The following is a 20,104-nucleotide window of genomic DNA, read 5'->3' as shown; positions in this document are numbered from 1 at the left end:
CACACCACTAGTAAAAGTAATAGGCAAACCATATTCTGGTTAAAAAAAAAAAAAAGTCTCATATCTGACAAAGGACTACTATCTGTATATATATCCCACAACTCAATAATAAAAAGAAATCAACCCCTTTTGATATTCTGTTTTCATTTCCTTTGGATATTTAACCCAGAAATGGGATTGCTAGATCACACAGTAGTTGTATTTATAATTTTTTTAGGAACCACCACACTGTTTTCCATAGTGGATGAAGGAATTTACATTCCCAACAGGGCACGAGGGTTCTCTTTTCCCGCATTCTCACCAACACTTGTTATCTCTTATCTTCATGATAACCACTCTAACATGAGTGAGCAATATCTCATTGTACTTTTAATTTGCATTTTCCTGATGGCTAATTGAGCACCTTTTCATGAACGTGTTGTCCATCTGGATGCCCTATTCAGAAAAATGATTATTTAGTTCCTCTGCCTATTTTTTAATAGGAATTTGTTGTTATTACTGAGTTGTAGGAGCTTCTTATATAGTTTGGATATTAACCCCTTATGTGACATATGATTTGCAAACATATTCTCCCATTCTGTAGGTTGCCTTTTCATTTTGTCAATTGTTTCTTTTGCTGTGCAGAAGCTTTTTAGTTTGATGTAGTCTCACTTGTTGATTTTTGCTTATATTGCTTTTGCTTTGGGTATCATATCCAAAAAATCTTTGCCAAGATCGGTGTGAAGGAAATTTTTCCCTGTTTTCCTCTAAGAGTTTTAAGCTATCAGATTTTATGTGTAAGTCTTTAATACATTTTAAGTTAATTTTTTGGGGTGGTGTAAGATAGGGGTCCAATTTAATTTTTCTGCATGTGATTATCCAGTTTTCCCAATACCATTCGTTGAGGAAACTATCCTTTCTCCATTAAGTGTTCTTGGCTCCTTTGTCGAATATTAGTGCCAGAAAGATATATGCACTCTCACTTTTATTGTAGCATAATTTACAATAGCCAAGATATGGAAACAACCTAAAAGTCCATCCATGATGAATGGAAAAAGAAGATGTGGTGTTCCTAAACAATGGAGTATCATTCAGCCTTGAGAAAGAAGGAAATCTTACCATTTGAGACAATACAGATGGACCTGGAGGGCATTATGTTTAGTGAGATAAGCCAGACAGAGGAAGACAAATACTGCATGATATCACTTCTCTGTGGAATCTAAAACCGCTGAACTGGTAGGGACAGAAAGTAGAAGGGTAGTTACCAGGGGCCGGGGGTAAGGAAATTGGGAAGATGATGTTTAAGCGTACAAACCTGCAACCAGAAGATGAGTAAGTTCTGGAGATCTAATGCACAGTATAGTGATCACACTCAATACCAAACACGTGCAAGTTGCAAAAAGACTAGATCTTAAATGTTCTCACCACAGCAAAGAAATGATAATTATGTGACAGGACAGACGGATCAGCTAACACGAGACGGTAATCACATCTACATATGAAGGTATCAGATCAACACATACACCTCAGACTTACACAATGGTATATGTCAATTACATATCAATACATTTTTCTAACAAAACACATGCAATAAAGATGTTTAGAAAAGTGGGGAAAAAAGACAATTAACCTTTTTTTTTTTTTTAATGGCAAAAGGTTTTGAACAAAAACTCCAGAAAGGAAGATACATGACTGGCCATTAGCACATGAAATAAATGTTGATCATTATTAGTCATCAGCAAATGCTCATTCAAGCTACACTGAGATCCTACGGAACACCCATCAGAAAAGTGAAAGTGAAAATCTGCTGGCAAGGATGTGAAACAAGAGGAACTTTTAGGAGAAATAGAAAATGGCACAACTGTCTTGGAACACCTTTTGGTTGCTTTGCCCAAAACTAAACATACACCCAGTGCATGATCCAGCAATTCCACTCCTAAATATTTACCCAAGAGGAATGAGGTCATATACGTATGAAAAAAAGACAACACAAATTTTTGCAGCAACTTTATGAAAAACAGCAAAAACTAGGAACAGCTCTGGAGTCTATCATGATGAAAATGGATTAACAAACTGATATATTAATAGAACGGAATGCTATTTATCAATGAAAAGGAAAAATGTGCCCGCTACACAGCAGCATGGATGAACTCAGGAACATTAGGCTGCAAAATCGTTATGCAAAGTACAAAATATTCAGAAGCATTGCACACAACGGCACTTACGTAGGACTTCATTTGCCTTAAGTTCTAGAACAGGCAGACCTCCTCTATGGAGGAGGAGAGACTGGGGTGAAGATGAGTTTTGACTGGAAAGGCTCAGCAGGGGAATTCTGGGTGACAGGAATCTTCTCTATCTTGGGGAAGTTGCAAATCACACAGATATATGCATTTCTCCAAATTCAGCAAATGCAAATATAAGATTTGTGCATTTCATTGTACGTACACTTTACATTAAGAAAAACTAGACAAATCTCTTTGCTGAAATATTTAAGGGAAGTGTACAGATATTTGCAATTCCCTATGAAATCGGAAGGATAGGAATTACATAAGTTTGGTAAAATGTTCATGGTAGAGTGTACATGGTGGATGTGGGTGCTGACTATAAAACTCTTTCAACTTTGCTGTATTTTTGCAAATTTTCATACTAAAGTGTTAGAAAATATTAATACACATCCAGTCAGCCCTGCCCTTTGCAGAAAGTACTTTTTGAAGCCTGAATTCAAATCCTCCAAACCCACCCCTGTACACCTGAATCTCCTGGGCTTCTCTCCATCAGTGTTCTTCAGACTGGACTTTGATTATCTGTTTCTTCCTCTGCCTCCTGCATGTATCCAAGAGATCCTAGAAAGCAGGCGCCACGTCTGGTTCATTTTTGTGACCTCAGAACCTAGAACAGGGCCCAGAACAAACCGATCCCCCATACGATGGCGGGACCACGGAGGAGCGAATAAATGAGGCAACAGAAGAAAGGAAGAAACAAACCAAAGCTGGTTGGTTTTATATGAACCCCACGGAAACTGCCAATAACAGGACAGGACTCGGGGACAAGAAAACTAAGAGAAACCCCAATGACAAGGGTCCTGTTAGAGCTAGAGCTAGACGGTTTGCCAAGAGGATGAGGGCCATGGAGGATCATGAGCCTTGCCAAGCCTGGCCTGCCATTTGTCAACAGTGACAGACGTCACGCACGGTGAGATATTCTGGGAACACAGGTGTACCTGCCTGCCCCAATGTCATACTTACGTCCAAACAAATGACCCTTCATGCAAGAACTGTGCATGTCACCTACTTCCAAAAAAGCACATTCGGGGGGCGCCTGGGCGGCTCAGTTGGTTACGCGTCTGACTCTTGATTTCAGCTCAGGTCATGATCTCAGGGTCGCGAGATGGAGTCCTGCATTGGGCTCTGTGCTCAGTGGGGAGTCTGCTTGAAATTCTCTCTCTCTCTCCCTCTGCCCCCTCCCCCCCACACACTCACGCTCTTTCTCAAAAAAAAAAAAAAAAAAAAAAAAAAGCACATCCAGTAAAAGCCTCCCCTACCTCATCCCTGCTGCCTTGGGGAAAAGTACGTACACCCTGAGGGGTCACTGTCTACCAAGCCGCACTTTGGATTCTGAGCTGTGCCCCCTCATTGAGACCTCATGCAGCCTGACACGGAATACATCGACATGCCCATTTTACATGTGAGCAAACAGAGGCTCGGACCCTACAAGTCTGCCATGTGAACCCTGTGTGCCTGACTCCTGAGTGTCTGCGCGCTCAGAAACCCTTGCTGGCTGACGTCCTGGGGCAGTAACCATCCCAGGGGAAACCCTTGTTTGCCCGAGGATATTGCATAAGGATGAGCTGCTCGGCATAAACCCAGACCAGGACGGCTCAGTCAGCCCTGGCGCACCCCTCCCAAATACAGCCCACGCCAGTCGGATGGAGGAGGTAAGTGGAGGTGCAGATAGAGAATTCGGTTCAAGGGAAAACCGTCATTGACTCCCCAGCACCCTGGCTGGTGGGAGCGGGGGTGCCAATAGAGAAGGCCAATTACTCATTTAAGATAACTTTTCTTTAAAAAAAAATTTTTTTTTATTTCAGTATAGTTGACGCACCATGTTACATCAGTTTCTGGTGTACAACATAGTGATCCGACAAGCTGCCTTTTGAGAAGGGTCCTAATGGAGGAAGAGGCCAGTGGGGACTATGGGAGGTTGGGGACAGAAGGAGGGGAAGATTTGCTAAGATCCACCTTCCGAGAGAGAGAGAGAGAGAGAGAGAGAGAGAGAGAAGAGCAGAGTGCTGTGGGGGCATCGGGGCCCACCTGCGGAAGGACAGCAGGAACCCGGGGCCTCCCTCAGCTCCTCGGACTTCTGGGGATTCTGGCAGCTCGGTCCCAGCCGCACCTGCCTTGGCTTTGTGAAGCACAGGGAAGAAAGGAAGGAGGGGACCCAGAGGCTGGTCCTGCTCTGGCCGAGGTGGAGGCAGGAAATGCTGAGGGACAGTGTAGCTGTCAAAGCAGACAGGACAGCAGGCTGGGGAAGGGCCGGGGAGGGGTCTGGGGACGGGCCGGGGAGGAGTCGAGAGACACATCTGGGAACTGGGCTGTGACCCGCGTGTCAGTCTGAAGGGCCGTGTGTCCCCCCCATCACACAGCGCAAACCTCAGTGACACTCTACCCTACGGTCCAGGCCTGGGAAACTGGTCATCCCCCTCCTCAGGCTGCTGCGAAGTGTGAGCTGGGGAAAGGGGGCCCCGGGGAGTGGGTGAGCCCAGAATAAAAGCAGGAGTGGGGCATTTCACCACGATTTCCAAAGTGGCACCAGATCACATCTGAAGTACTATTTCTGAATAATCATTCGCTGAGTCAGATTGGGTTCAAAGCGCCCAGAGCAGAGTACATGAGCCTGAAACAGCTTCCGGGGGATTTTTGCTCCAGCCTCTTGCTAGGAAGTTCTTCCCAAACCCTCCTTCTCCCCACCTTGGCTGGACCTTGTACATGCTCTTGTCTTTCTTAGTGCACCACGTGGTAATCAGGGTTCTCCAGGGGAGCAGAACCAGTGAATAAGAGAAAGGGAGAGAGGGAAAGACAGATTTATTTTAAGGAACTGGTTCCACAATTGTGGCTGGTAAGTCTGAATTCTGCAGGGCAGGCCAGCAGGCTGGAAACCCAGAGGAGTTGGGGTTGCCACCTGGATTCCTTCTTCCTTAGGGGAATCTCTGTCTTTCTCTTAAGACCTTCAACTGATTGGATGAGGCCCACCCACATTATGGGGGAGGGTGTTCATCTGCTTTACCCAAAATCTATGGATTTAAATGTTAATCTCATTTAAAAACTACCTTCACAGGGACATCTAGTCTGGCGTCTGACCAAATATCTGAGTGCCACCGCTAAGCCACGTGACCCGTAAGATGAACCATCACATCCCCTGCCACAATTTACTGTTTCTCATACCTGGTTTTTCAATAAGATTTCGGCCCTCAGGAAGTCCTCAGTCTTCTCAGGAACATAATACCTAAAGCAGCACATGGCCCTGCTCAGTGGCTCAGTGAATGTCTGTTAATTAACAGGCAACTCAATTCACTTGATAATGCAAACGGTCAGTCATTTTAATGCCCCCTTGAACCCACACAGGCTATTCTCAACATGGCAGCCAAAGTGACCTTCTACAAACTTCACAAGCAGATCGTGTTACTCCTGCAGCCAGAGCTCCCAGGGCCTTCCCTTCTCAATCTTTAGCACAATTGACTAGGTCCTATGTGACCTGGTCCTCGCTGACATCACTGACCTCCTGTCCTGCCATTCTCCCCACCTTGAAGTTCCTCAAAAGTACTGACCACACTGCTTTCCAGAGCCTTTGAACTTGCTGTTCCCTTCGCCTGGAACCTGTCTTCCTCCGTAACTTCCGTTAGGACTCTGCTCACACAGCATCTCACCACCGAGGGCGCCCTGCCACCCTCTGTGCCAGCACTGTCCAGCAGAAGCGTCTACGATGATGGAAATGACCCATAATCTGAGCTGTCCAGTAGGGTGGCCACCAGCCATATGTGGCTACTAAGCACTGAAAATGTGACTAGGGTGCCCGAGGAACTGAATGTTTATCATCTTCTTTATCATTAATTAATTTAAAATTAAATATCCACATGTGGTTAGTGGCTACCCTATGACAGCTCAGCTCTATAAATCAGCAACCTCCCTCTGCCACTACCTCCAGAATACCATACCCCCCACCTTCCTACATTTTAATGTATTTATTACTATCTAATGTGCCATAAATATACACATTTACCCGTTTGTCCTCTCTCTCCCTTCTAAATGTAAGGAAAAACACTCGGATCAAAGTCTAGTTCCTAGCACTGGGTAGGCACTCAATAGTCATGGATTGAATTAATAAAAGAAGAAAAGAAAGGAAAGAGGAAGGAAAGAGGAAGGAAGGAAGGAAGGAAGGAAGGAAGGAAGGAAGGAAGGAAGGATGAATGGAGGGAAGGGGGGAATGAGGGAATGGGGGAAGGGGAAGGGAGGGGAGAGAGGGATGGGGGAGGGAGGAGAGCAGGGAAGAGAAACTGAGAGGAGTGGAGGCAACAAAAGAGGAGAGGCTGATTCTATCCAGCTTCTTAGATCAATATCTCAGTTTAACTCTATGAGTTGTGACTGGTCCAATCAAGAGTGTCGGGTGGTTAAAACAGCAGGTGCCTGGTCATCCATCAGTCTTTGGTTCAAATCCCAGCTGGGACACTTCCTCCCTGTGTGACCATGGGTGGGCCACTCCATCCTTTGGAATCGCCAAGTCTAAGTATTTTGTCTAGGTTTTTCCACTTCTATAATAGAAATAATATTTCCTTGAGGATATAAGGATATCTGGCATTCAGTATGTACCCAAAGCAAATACTGCCAGAGGAGATTTCTGAGTAAGTGAGAACAGACAGGCTCCTTCTTGTTCTCTAAAAGTCCTTGCCTTCTTTTCATTGTTTCCAAGAGCCTGTCACTGGAAACAGTCGAGGATCACAAATACGTACTTTCCACAAACAAATGTCAAACCTCCCAACAAAGAAAAGCCCAAGACAGTTGGATTCACTGTTGAATTTTACCAAACATTTCAAGAAGATTTAATGCCAATTTTGTCAAACTCTTCCCAAAACTGAAGAGGAGGGAACACGTCCACTCATGTTACAGGCCTGGCATGACCCTGTTACCAAAGCCAGGCAAAGACAGACACAAGAAAACAAACTCCAGGCCAATCTATCCATATACTGGGTGCAAAACTCGTCAACAAACCACTAGCAAATCGAATCAATAGCACTTCGGGGGATCACACACCATGAGCAAACGCAATTTATCCCTGGGGTATAAGGATGGTTCGACATATGGAAATCGATTCACGTGATATCCCACAGTAACAAAAGAAAAGATAAAATCCCATGATTGTCTGAATAGAGGCAGAAAAAGCACTTGACAAAGTAAGCACACTTCCATGATAAAAGTCCTCAACAGAGTAGGAATAGAAGGGAACCACCTCAACACAACAGACGTCATATATGAAAAGCCTACAATTAACATTATGGTGAAAAACTGAGTTTCCTCTAAGATCAGGAACAACGCAAGGATGCCCACTATCGCCACTTCTGCTCAACACCGTACTGGAAGTCCAAGCCAGAATATTTAGTTGAAAACAAAATAAAAGGCATCCAAATCAGAAAGGAAGAAGTAAAATCATCTCTGTTTGCAGTTGACATGATCCAATGTATAAAAAATCCTAAAGATGACACAGAAAAAATAGAACTAGTGAATTCAGTAAAGTTGCAGGACACAAAATCAACATACAAAAATCAGTTGTCTCCATACACTAACAATGAATTAGCTGAACATGAAATTAGGGAAACTGTCCTATTTACAATCGCATCACAAAGAATAAACACTTAGAAATAAATTTAGCTAATAAAGTGAAAGACTGGTATATAGAAAATAATAAAACATTGACAGAAGAAATTAAGACACAAACAAATAGAAGGCACCCATTTCACGGACTGGAAGACTTGCTATTATCAAAATGTCCATACTATCCAAAGCAATTTACAGATTCAATGCAACCCCCATCAAAATCCCAATGGCATTTTTTTTTTTACAGAAATAGAAAAAACAATTATGATTTGTATGGAACCACAAAAGACCACAAACAGTTGAATCAGTCTTGGGCAAAAGCAAAGCTGGTGACATCACACTTACTGATTTCAAATTATATTACAAAGTTACAGCCATCAGAACAGCATGGGGCTGACATAAAGACAGACACAGAGACCAATGGAACAGAAAACGGATCCCAGAAAAAAAATCCATGCATATATGGTCAACTGATCTTTGAGCAGGGTACCAAGAATACACAGGGGGAAATGCAGTCTCTCCAACAAATGGTGCTGGAAAACTGGATATCCACATGGAGACAAACGAACTTGCACCCTGATCTCATACCACATGCAGAAGTCAACTCAAAATGGGTTAAAGATTTAAATGTTAAGGCTTGAAACTACAAACCTCCTAGAAGAAAACATTTTTAAAAAAGCTTCATGACTCTGGTCTTAGCAATGATTGCATGGATATGACATCAAAAACACAAGTAACAAAAATAAACAAGTACACCAAACTAAAAAGCTTCTGCACAGCAAAGGAAATAGTCAACAGAATGCAAAGACAACCTACAGCATGGGAGAAAATATTCAGAGGCCTTATATCTGATAAGTGGTTCATCTCCAAAATATGTAAGGAGCTTCTTCAATTCAATAGTTTAAAAAAATTAAGAAACTAAGAACTTGATTTTAAGATGGGCTATGGATTTACAGATGTTTCTCCAAAGATGTACAAATGGCTCACAGGTATGTTAAAACATGCTGAACAGAACTAATCATCAGGGAAATGCAAATCAAAACTACAATAAGGGGCACCTGGGTGGCATAGTCAGTTAAGCTTCTGACTCTTGGTTTTGGCTCATGTCCTAATCTCGGGGTTGTGGGAGGGACCCCATGTCTGGCTTTGCACTTGGTGCAGAGTCTGCTTGGGATTCTCTCTCCCTCTCCCTCTGCCCCTCCCATCATTCCCTCTCTCTCTCTCTCTCTCTCTCTCTCTCTCTCTCTCCCTCTCCCTCCCTCCCTCTCCCTCTCCCTCTCCCTCTCCCTCTCTCCCTCTCAAATAAATAAATACATCTTAAAAAAACACACACACACAATATCACCTAAGATGGCCACTATCAAAAAACAAAACAAAACAAAACAACAACAAAACAAAAGACAGCAAATGTTGGCAAGGATGTGGAGAAATTAGAGCCCTTGCACACTCTTTGTTTCTATCGGAATGTAATATGTAATATTTCTATGGTGGGAATGTAATACAGCTCAGCCACAATGGAAAACAGCATGGAGCTTCCTCAAAAAATTAAAACTAGAACTACCATATGATTCAGCAATCTCACTTCTAGATATTTACCCAAAATAATTGAAATCAGGATCCGGAAGAGATAACTACACTCCTGTATTCATTGTAGCACTAGTCACAAATAGCCAAGATGTGGTAACAATGTAAACGTCCATCAACAACAGATGAATGAATTTTAAAAATGTGGACTCTGGGAAACAAACTAAGGGCTTCAGAGGGGAGGGGAGTGGGGGATTGGGATAGGCCCATGATGGGTAGTAAGGAGGGCATATATTGCATGGTGCGCTGGGTGTTATATGCAAATAATGAATCATGGAACACTACATCAAAAACTAAGGATGTACTGTATGGTGACTAACATAACATAATAAAAAATTATTATTAAAAAAATGTGGCATATAGGTACAATGGAGTATTATTCAGTCTTTAAAAGAGAAAGAAATTTTACAACACAAATTCTGTAATACAACATGGGTGAATCTTGAGGAAGCCATGCTAAGTGAAATACGCCAGTCACAGAAAGACAAATACCGCAGGCTTCTACAAATACTAAGTATCTAAAAAGTCGTAAATATCAAAGTCCTAGAATCAAAGAAAGGAATGGCGGTTGCCAGGGACTGAGGGGCTGGGGAAATGGGGACTTACTAACCAAGGGGCATAAAGTTTCAGCTATGCAAGATATTGCATAAGCTCCAGGGTTCTGCTGCTCAACATTGTACCCACAGTCAACAATAATATATTGCACTTAAAAATGTTAAGAGGGTAGATCTCATGTCAAGGATTCTTTCCACAATAAAAATTCTTTATAAAATGCTTACGCTGCAGGAAAGAGTTGATGTTGGCCATCTCCTAAATTTGTGGCTTTTGTTTTTCCACTTTCCTCATTTGGATCCTCCAGGAAGAAACAGCATAAGCAATCTTGAAGTAATTACCATCGTAATCCACCGAACCCAGGGCTGCCGTGGTAACTTAATTTTCCAAATGAAATTACAGCAGATCCAAAGGAAACTATCCAGACTTTCTTTCGCATTTCAAATTTGGCAAACTGAAATCTTCTGTCAAACAGGAAATTCCCAGTGCCCGGCAACCAACACAGAATCAGACACACAGACATGCACAGGCCCATGACCCTAGGGGTTGGGACTTTCATATTTTGTTAATGAAATGTTTAAAAATCCGTCATCCTTACCTTTCCAAAACTCCCTTTGCCAATGGCCCGCAGAATCTGAAAATGGTCAAAGTTGACTGCAAAAGAAAACGAGGGAAAGAAAGAAACACATCAGATTTGCCAAACCTTGCACGGGTTCCTGAAAGTCCTTCCTACATACCCACCCGTGTTCCAAATGGGCTTCTGGCTTCAATTGCATTACATCTGCCATGGCAGCACTCCACCACGGAAGGGATACTTCTTACCACATTTTATCCCCCCCCCCTCAGCAGCTCCCCAGTGGGTATATGGGATGAGAGACATCTTATAAGCCCAGGGGAAGAGCTCACAGAGAAAAATCTGGACACTTGGATTACCAAATTCTTGGTAATTTGCTGATGTTCCCTTTGCCAGGATGACTTTTTCCTACCTCTGATTCTCGTCTTGTCCACCTGGCATTCTTATCTTATACACTCGGATCTTACACACTCAGCTCACCTGTCCAGTGTCCAAGGTGTTAGTTCCGCCTCCTTTATGGTATCTGAACCCTCAAATGCCACGACCATATCGTGGGTCTTTCCTGCTTGGACATCTGTCTGGCTTTGCGATTGTGAGCTAGTGGAGAATGGAGATGATGATTCCTCAGTCTCATCCTGGTATCGCCCTGTCTCATGCCTCCCCTTCTTCATAGGTCTCCCCATTCTTGCTATTTCTACTTACTGACTTACCCTGGTTTGGTTTTTGCCCCATCCCTACAGCACACAGACCAACAACACATGGCCATGCCACTAAATCCAATGGACACCTTTCTGTCCTCCTTGTATTTGGTCACTCTGCCCTTTCTGAAGCACCTGCTTGGCTTCTATGGAAGCCAGTTCATGCTTCAGCTCATGCTTTGTACACACTCAGCTTCATCCTCCCAGCCACTGAAAACTAAAGTCCGTCAAGCCTCCGTCTACCACCTTCCTTTCCTTGCTGGCTCTAAAGGCTTCAGCGACCACCTAATGGCCAATGACTCTCCAAGGAACCTCTTCTCTAGCCTCCGGCCTGTATGTACTGATTGATGCCTGCCCCACAACTCTTGAAGGCTTCAAAGCCACCTTGAACCCAACAGGTCCAAATGGAGCGTAGGAGGAGTACTTCATCGTGCATTTGACCTCGTGCACTCAAAGCCTCATCCGACACCCCTCTCTCACTCAACCCCTTAGTTAGCCCTTCACCGGGTTAGGTCCACTGTACCTCTTGGCTATCTCTCCCATCTGTCCCCCGGTAGCCACCCTGTGGTCCAGTCCTCCATCCTCTCTTGACCCTCCCACCCTGGGATGTGTGCTGGTGGCAGGCAAGGGGTCTTGTTCGTCCTCTACTCCCACCCCCTCGATGCCCCCTCATTGCTTTCCAGAAAAGCAAATCCATACACATCAGACCCCTGCCACTTCTGTGGCACGACCCACCACGCTCCCCGCACCCACTGAGCTCCAGACACACAAGCTTCTTTTCTGTGCCTAGAACAGTCATTCTCCGCGCCTTTAAGGCTCTTCTCCTGGCTGTACACTTGCAAACTCTGCTTCCTCTTCACCCTTCTGCATCCAGAAAAGAACTGAGCTCACCCTCCCGACGAGTCTGCTCCCCCGCTACGCTCTCCCAGGGCTGTGGGACTTCCCTCCAAAATACATCGTTCTGTATTATTGTACATGGATTTGATTTAAATCAGTTTTTCCCCACTAGACGCTAAGCTCCCTGAAGTCAAAGGACATGTTTGTTCCTCCTGCATCCCCAGCACCTAGCACGGTGTTAGTACACGGCGAGTATTCAACAGCTATGCACCAACTAAAGGGCCGACTGAAACCAGATGCCCACATTCACAGTGCCAAGCACGACTGCTGGTCCATAATGAGTGCTCAGTAAATATTTTTTAATTAGATTGAATTACAGCCAGTTCCCAATAACTAGGAGAGACGTGTCGTTTACAAAAGATGAAGTGAATTGATTAGTTCACTACATTATGGGGGCGAGGATGTGCGGGAGTGAATGAACACAATTAGTTCCCCGTGTATTAAACGTACGTGAAGAAGGACAATTACGCTAAATTGTGTCCCTACAGAGCCAAGTCAGAAGCCGGTGCGCCATCGAACGCCTCACGTGCTTAGAACAGAGAGACGACGTTAATGGTTAACTCAGCAAAACCTTCGTTCTTTGACCTATTTTGGTTTCTTTTGTGTAGAACTTGCCAGGAAAAGAAATTTCGGGCTTTCACCTCTTGCCCACCCACCAAAAGTCAAAGGAGAAGAGAAAAACAAGGTGCCTGGACTGCATTTGCCATGTGCCCAGCTAGGAAATTGTGCAGATCCTCTCGTGAGCCCCAAGGCCCCCCAGGGCAGTCATCACTGCTGGCATCTGCCAGCCGCCCCCCCCCCCCACACTCAGCAGCAAACGTCTCTGTCTCCCCGAAGGCTCCCTGCAGTGTCGGGAGGCCATGTCTCTGGGCCGTGGTTTCACGGGCCCGGAAAGCCATTCCTCAACACCGCAACTCCTGCCTGGCCTCGGACACATGGCTCACATGCTCTCTCATGAAGGCTTTCCTCACTCCCAATGCATCCCCTTCTCCTTCATGCCATCTCCGGACCGCCTGTAGACATCTGGCCACCCATCAGGAGAACCCAGCTGGAGTCAGACTGCTTAGCTCTATAACCCAGCTCTGCCACAGCCTTGGGTGAGTCACTGGGCCTCCGTCTGCCTCACTTATCCCACCTGTAAAGTGGGAGCATCAGTGCCTGCCTTCCACAAAGTGTAGAATAGTGCCTGATACAACGCAACCTCTCAAAAAGCCCTCGTTCTTTGTGCTGGGGACGAGGAGCAGTCCTCCCTCTCATCTGATGTCTCCGAGGAGGGCTACTTCCCTGAACATCCATGGCCTCTTGTCCCGTCAAAGGTGGTGTGAGCTCTCTGAGTGGTGAGCTGGACAAGGAACTGCTAAATGTATTTCTTCTTGTTTTGGTCTCTCTCCTCAAACTGTCTGTCTTCAGGGAGCAAGGTTTTCCTCTGACCCTTCTTGCCAGAAGCTTCTTAGGGCCAGCCGCCATGCGCAGGGGTCTGCAGGGTTCAGAGCTGCCATGAACAGCGGGGGGAGTCTGGCTAATTCTGGGATTCAGCATTGGGAAGCCCCTTGCTGGTGCCCTCCTGGGATGCACCCCTCAACCCCAGGTAACGTGTGGTTCTCCAATGCCCCCCACTTTTGTCTTGTTTCTTAACTGGAGAGAGGTATTAATTACCCAGCATTGTCAAATGCCAAAACCTGTTGTTATTTTAACAATTAGTATTACAATGCTGTAAATAATCTCACTCATCCATATCCCCTGCAAAAATGTGTCTTCCTTGTGGGCTTCTAACATAATATATGAGACAAATAGGTAGTTATTTAATGTTTATTTGCTTATTGGACTAGATGGGATTGAAATGACTGAGCATATGGCCTGTGCTTTCCATTTACTTGGCATCTCCCTGAGGCCTGGTATACTGCTACTTACATAAATAGTGCCCACACGAATACACTTCGAATAAGTGGAGGGTTTCCAGTCGGCTGATAAGCAGTTTGAAACGGCTTCAGTGACAGTGCCAAGCCAAAGACGGACTTTGAAATTGTATCATCACATAGGGTTGTTGGCCCAGAGCAAGGGGACTTGGCTGGGGGACATGGGGGGTTGACGAGAGAGTTTCTTAGGGTGACCATCTTATCCTGATTTGCCTGGGACTTGCCTGGTCTTAGCACTGATAGTGACAAGACACAGAGGGAGCTGCCAAGGGTGACACTGTGACAAGTGTGCTGTGAAGGTAGAAACAAGGGGCACACCATGCCAGTGACCTCACCCAAACAAGAGAGAAGTGGCATCCACCCAGAGGACTGTCACAGGGGCAAGGAAATGACATACGGGACATTAAATAACTCGTTTGCCCAGCAAGGCTCAACTCTCCCTGCTTTCTGGATTAGGAAGCCTCGGGTCTGTCTAGAGACCAGGGTGGCCAGCCCCAGGCAGTAAGTCTAATCCAGTGGTGTTGGTCGGGATCCCGGGAGGCTTCTTCAGACAGATCACAGCCCCACTCCTGAGTTTCTGCAGAGGGGCCAGAGAATTTGCATCCCTAATAAGTTTCCAGGTAATACTGATAGTCCAGGGGACAACTGCACACCCCACTTTCCCAGACACTTGAGCAGCTGGCAGTGACCCTGTGACACAAGCCTAGTCAATAAGATCTCAGTAGAGGATTATGGAGGTATTTCTGGGAAAGCATTTTTTTTTCTGATGAAAAGGGACACTTCCAGGTAGAGTGGCTCTTCAATCCTCCTGCCTCTTCCTACAATGGATATGGATATGATGTCAGGAGCTATAGCAGCCATATTGTGACTATGAGGCAATGGACCAAGACAGGTGCAGAGAAACCACTCCCTATTGTCGAGCCTCTGAAGCCATAGCAGGAACCACTTACCTCTGGACTTATTGTATTATACACACACACACACACACACAAATCTTATTTGTTCAAACCACTGTGGGTCAAGTTTGCTATTTACTGGAAGCTGGAAGCATTCCTTTCTGACACACAAAGCCAGCTACATAGGGATTTAGTAAATGCCAACTATTTTATTGTTGGATTTCCAGCCTCATCATAATTTTGCTAAAAGGCAGAAGAAGAAAGGTGTTTGGGGGTATAAACACAGGGGCTAGGCTGCCTGGGTATGAAGTCTGACTCCACCGCTGACGAGCTGGGTGACCTTGGGGAAGTCACTTAACCTCTCTGTGCCTGTCTCTTCACTTATAAAATGGGTGTACTAAAATGCTTACCTGCAGTGGCTGTGCACATGCAACGAATCCATCCAGGTAAAATATTTAGAACGGGGCTGGCCCTGAAGTCAAGGCTACAAAGAGTAGGCATTAGCATCATGAATATTCTGCATGAGAGGCTTGTCCCCATTTTTCACCTTGACGATACAACGCTAGTCTCATTAAATCATGACCAAGCATCACAGGGGTGATAAAAGCTGGAACTGTATCAGTACCCGTTGGTTGTTGATGGTGATTATCACACTGGGGAAATCTGGTTGTTCTGCCTTTCAAGCCTGTGGGCTCTTCTCATTTCCATCAGACCAATTATTTCTAAAGAAATTCATAGCATTCTTTCAATGTGCTATCTTCAGGAAGCAGTTTATTCAGAGGCAAGTGTGAATTTTCAAGATAGCTAATTACTCTTTCAAACAATCTCTAATGGAAGGTAACCCCCAATCAACATCCCATAAAAATATACGCATTTGAGTACTGCACGCACCAGGCAAAGAAAGCAAGCAAATGTCCCCTTTCTCGCCTCCCTGAAAAGCTAACCTGGAAGCTCCTTCCTTGTACCACCAGTGTCACGCACCCAGATCACGCATGGGCTGGCCATGCCTGTGTGGGAAACTCCACCCAAAAATGCTGATTTCCAACATCATTTCAATAATTTGAAGATCTGCCCAAACTGGCCCTATGATGCCCCTTGACAATAGGACAACAGTTTCATGATTCACCAGTGTCCGTGCCAGCCCAGTTCCCGCATCTCTATTTCCTGCCTGATTCGGTAAGCACCTGAGCTTTTGGCCACGGGATGGCAGCAGGAAAAGACTTAACAGACGGGGGAGATGGGAAGGGGCAGAGGTGGAAGGGAGGGTTTGGTGCCTCACTCGGCTAGCTTTAAACCCAGCTTCACCATTTCAGTCACTGTGGACCTGAGGAAATAAATGAACTTTCCCAAGCCTTGATTTTCCCATCAGTAAAATGGGGATAGTGAGGCCTACCTCCCCAAGTCAGGGTCAGGGCCATAGGCAATGACAAAGCAAAAGGCTGACTCAGCAAACAGAAGCCACTCAGAAGAGTAGCAGACCAAACCCTTGAGTGCCCCGAAGGGTACTGATCCAAACCCCTGCTCCAGCTGTGGACCTTTGGCCTGGCCACTTAGTATCTTAGAATCTCTGTTTGTGCATCCTTAAAATGGAGTAAGGCTCATCTGGTTGGATTTTTCTCAAAGTAAGGCTATTCTGTAAATAGCACAGAACGGCAGCGATCATTTGGCTTTGGTTTTGTCTGTCATTAGCAGAGGTAATGTGGGTATCCGGGTGACTCCTTGAGGATGGAGCTGAGCCCTGGGCCTCCTTGAATCCCAGGTGCCTGGGAAGTAACAGAGACTACGCACTCTCGAGACACCTGAGTACACGCAGGAGTGAACTGGAGAGTGAGGCGGGAGAACAGGAAGGGGACTCATCAGGGACTGGGACCCGGGGTCACCTTCTTTACAGGAATTACTGACCTCCACACACAAAGGAGGGGTGACCCGGCGTCAGGCATCACCATGGAACACTTCTATTAATCACTGATTCAACAAATATTTATTGGGTGAAAAAATAAGACCTACTGAGGGACTCATACTTGTTGAATGCGTGTCTGCTGTGTGCCTGGCCCTGTTCCAGGTCCTGGGGACCAGCAGCAAACAGAAGACAAAATGACCCTCCATCCTGGAGCTGACCTTTTGGGGCACAAGGCAAATAACCCATTAATGCATAACTCGGTGGTAAATTCTACGAAGAGAAACAAATCCATGTGTGTTCGTGTCCTCGTGCTACCGTAACAAATTACCACAAAGGAAGTGGCTGAAATCACACAAATTTACGATCTTACAGGCCCAGAGGTCAGAAGCCCAACACAGCCCTCACTGCGCTAAAAGCAAGGTGTCACCAGGGCTGAGGTCCTCCTGAGGCTCTAGGCAATCACTGGTTCCTTGGCTTCTCCAGCTTCTAGAAGCTGCATTCCTTGGCCGATTGCCCCACATCACTCCAACCGATGCTTCCATGGCTGTGTCTCCTTCTCTGACCCCCACCTCCCTTCTTCCCTCATAAGGCTGCTTGTGATTTCATTGTGCCCACACAGACAATCCCGATAACCTCCCCTCCTCAGGGTCCTTACTTTAATCACACCTCCAAAGTTCCTTCCGCCCTGTAATGTACTATATACACAGGTCCCAGGATTAAGACGTGGACATCTCTGGGGGACCGTTATTCTGCCAACCCCACCAGGTAGAGGAACAGACAGGGACTACTTTGGGAGAGAAGCCACTATTTTAGACAGGATGGCCAGAGCAGGACTCTCTAAGGAGAGGACGATTGAGCCGAGCTGTGAAGAAGGTGGGAGAACACGCCACAAAGATATCCAGGGGATGGTTACCGGAGGCAGAGGGAAAAGCATGTGCAAAGGCCCTTGGCAGGAACGTGCATGATGGTCCCCGGGCACAGTGGGCAGGCAAGGCTGGCCGGACTGCAGCTTGGGGAGAAGAGAAAGTGGGGGAGCTGGTCACTGGGGGCTGGGGTAAGGGCTTTGGGAGGTTTTCTAAACACGATGAGAAAGTGCTGGAGGGCTCTGAGTAGGGGAAAGAAAACTGGTCTGGGGATGTTTATTGAAGCTGTTTGGAAAGATCCAAATTTAGGTGTGAACCCAGGGGGACAAACTGCCACACGATGGTAATGAAGGACACGGCTCCCAGCCGTTGTGTCAGTCCTGCTACAAGCAAGTTTCCCTGAGAGATGCAGTGGGCACGGAGGATTCCTAGGGCAATAACGATACTCTGCAGGACGCCCTAGTGGGGGATACCTGTCATACATTCGTCCAAACCCCCGGATGCTCGCACCGAGAGGGAACCTGAACGTAACCTACGCACTCTGGGTGCCGGTGCGTCAGTGTAGTTCATCAGCTTATGCAAACGCCCCACTCTGGCGGGGAGTGGATAACGGGGAGCAGCCGCATGCGTGAGAGCCGGGGGCAGGGGAGAATGTCTGTGCCTTCCCTTCAATTTTCCTGTGGACCTTGAACTGCTTTTTTAAAAAGTCTACTAAAACAAACAAATAAAACAAAAAAAACCAGATGGAGTGGGTGGTCAGTCAGCAGCCCAGGGAAGGGAAAAGCAAGCAAGTGCACAGAGGTGTCGGTCCGGCCAGTCCGTACGTGGGAAACAGGGTCAGGGACATTCTCATCACTAGACTCAGGTCTGTTCTCACGTCTCCTACGTCTACGGTATGTGGGTCCTGACGGGAGCCGGGACTTCGGAGGTGACAGGCTGGGCTCACAAAGAGCTCACAGCCCAGCAGGGGACACAGCCAGGTCCCGCAGACATGGACACAGGTGCTGGAGAATAGCAGGGTTAGATACCAGGTCCCGGGGGGGATGCGCTCCATGCTGCAGGGACCGTCTGAGAAAGTTTTTTCTTTCTTTCTTTTTTTTTTTTTAAAGATTTTATTTATTTATTTGAAAGAGAAAATGAGCAAGTGAGAGAGAGAGCACGAGCAGGGGGAGAGGGAGAAGCAGACTCCCCGCTGAGCAGGGAGCCCGATGCGGGACCCCGTCCCAGGACCCTAGGATCATGACCTGAGCCAAAGGCAGATGTTTAACCGACTGAGCCACCTAGGCATCCCAGTCCGGGAAAGTTTTCAAAAGCACAAGACCCTGAATGTGGGTTTGAGGAATTACAAGAGTTCTCCAGGGGGTAAGGAGCAGTAAGGGATTTCAGGAAGGGGTCCAAGCAAAGCAGGAACCCAGGGGCACGAATCAGCAGGATGAGTTCTCAGAACAGCAGGACCAGGGTGCGACTGGAGAGAAATGAGTAGGATGATTAATGTACCAGATCACTGGACATTTCTTCAGGGCAAGGATGCATCAGGCCTCAGCAGAGGTTGGAAAAGCATTACTTCAAAGGGCCCATTTCCCTTTACACACAGCCACCCTCACTCATCTCTGGCTCCTCTGCCCTAAGGTGTAGGTCTCAGCCATGGTTGCACCCAGGACTCATGTTCAGCTTAAGACAAGGAGCCAGCCCCTGGCCAGCGTCCACTCTGGCTGGCCACAGCCACAGCCACAGCTGGACCAGTCGCGCCTACAGACTTCTCGTACGCTCCTGCTTATATCCCCAGCATGGAGTAGACAACGATGCTTGCTGAACTGAGCTGCAAACACTTCTTGTAGCCTCATTAAAAACGGTTTTGTTTTCTAGTTGATAAATGTGTTTCATAAAGCCCAAAAGGCCTTTTTTCCCCCTCACTCTGCACTGTTATCAGCGTAAACACTGTATCTATAAACATTTAGGAAATCACATGCCTAATTCATACAGGAAAACATCATATGGCAATAATCTCAAGACAGAAGCTAATTTGGATGCTGGTGGAAATGTGGAATCCATGATAAGGAAAGTGTCAAACACGTGTTTGAGAGAGGAGAGTAACAGCGAGGCTAACAATTCCTCGAAAGCAAGGCTACCTAAGACAATCTCCTTCCTCCACAGCCTGTGGTTTAGTTTGCTGTGGCTGCCGTAACAGCCACAAACAGGGGGCTCAGAACAACAGAAATTCACTCTCTCACAGGAGGGAGACCAGAAGTCTGAAATCAAGGTGCTGATTAATGTTCTCGGGCAGTATCCTTCCTTGCCTCCTCCAGCTTCCAGAGGCTATCAGCAATCCTTCTTGGCTTGTGGCTGTATTAGTCCAGTCTCGGGCTCTGCTGTCACATGG

At 46.2% G+C, this 20,104-nt stretch overlaps 1 protein-coding gene across 2 annotated transcripts in view; it reads right to left on the bottom strand.

Annotated features, from left to right (window-relative positions):
* Positions 1-20,104, bottom strand: part of STK32B (serine/threonine kinase 32B) — a 376,131-nt gene that overhangs the window by 263,409 nt on the left and 92,618 nt on the right. For both annotated transcript variants that reach the window (XM_087864285.1, XM_045771467.2), the window contains exon 2: positions 10,579-10,634. In XM_087864285.1, the coding sequence (XP_087720411.1) occupies positions 10,579-10,634 (56 nt within the window). The remainder of the gene's footprint in view (positions 1-10,578; positions 10,635-20,104) is intronic.

The sequence above is a fragment of the Ursus americanus genome, chromosome 8 (genome assembly GCF_024610735.1).
Source record: "Ursus americanus isolate L20-20 chromosome 8, mUrsAme1.1.p, whole genome shotgun sequence".
Classification (NCBI taxonomy): domain Eukaryota; kingdom Metazoa; phylum Chordata; class Mammalia; order Carnivora; family Ursidae; genus Ursus; species Ursus americanus.
This window is presented reverse-complemented; position numbering and strand designations above follow the sequence as displayed.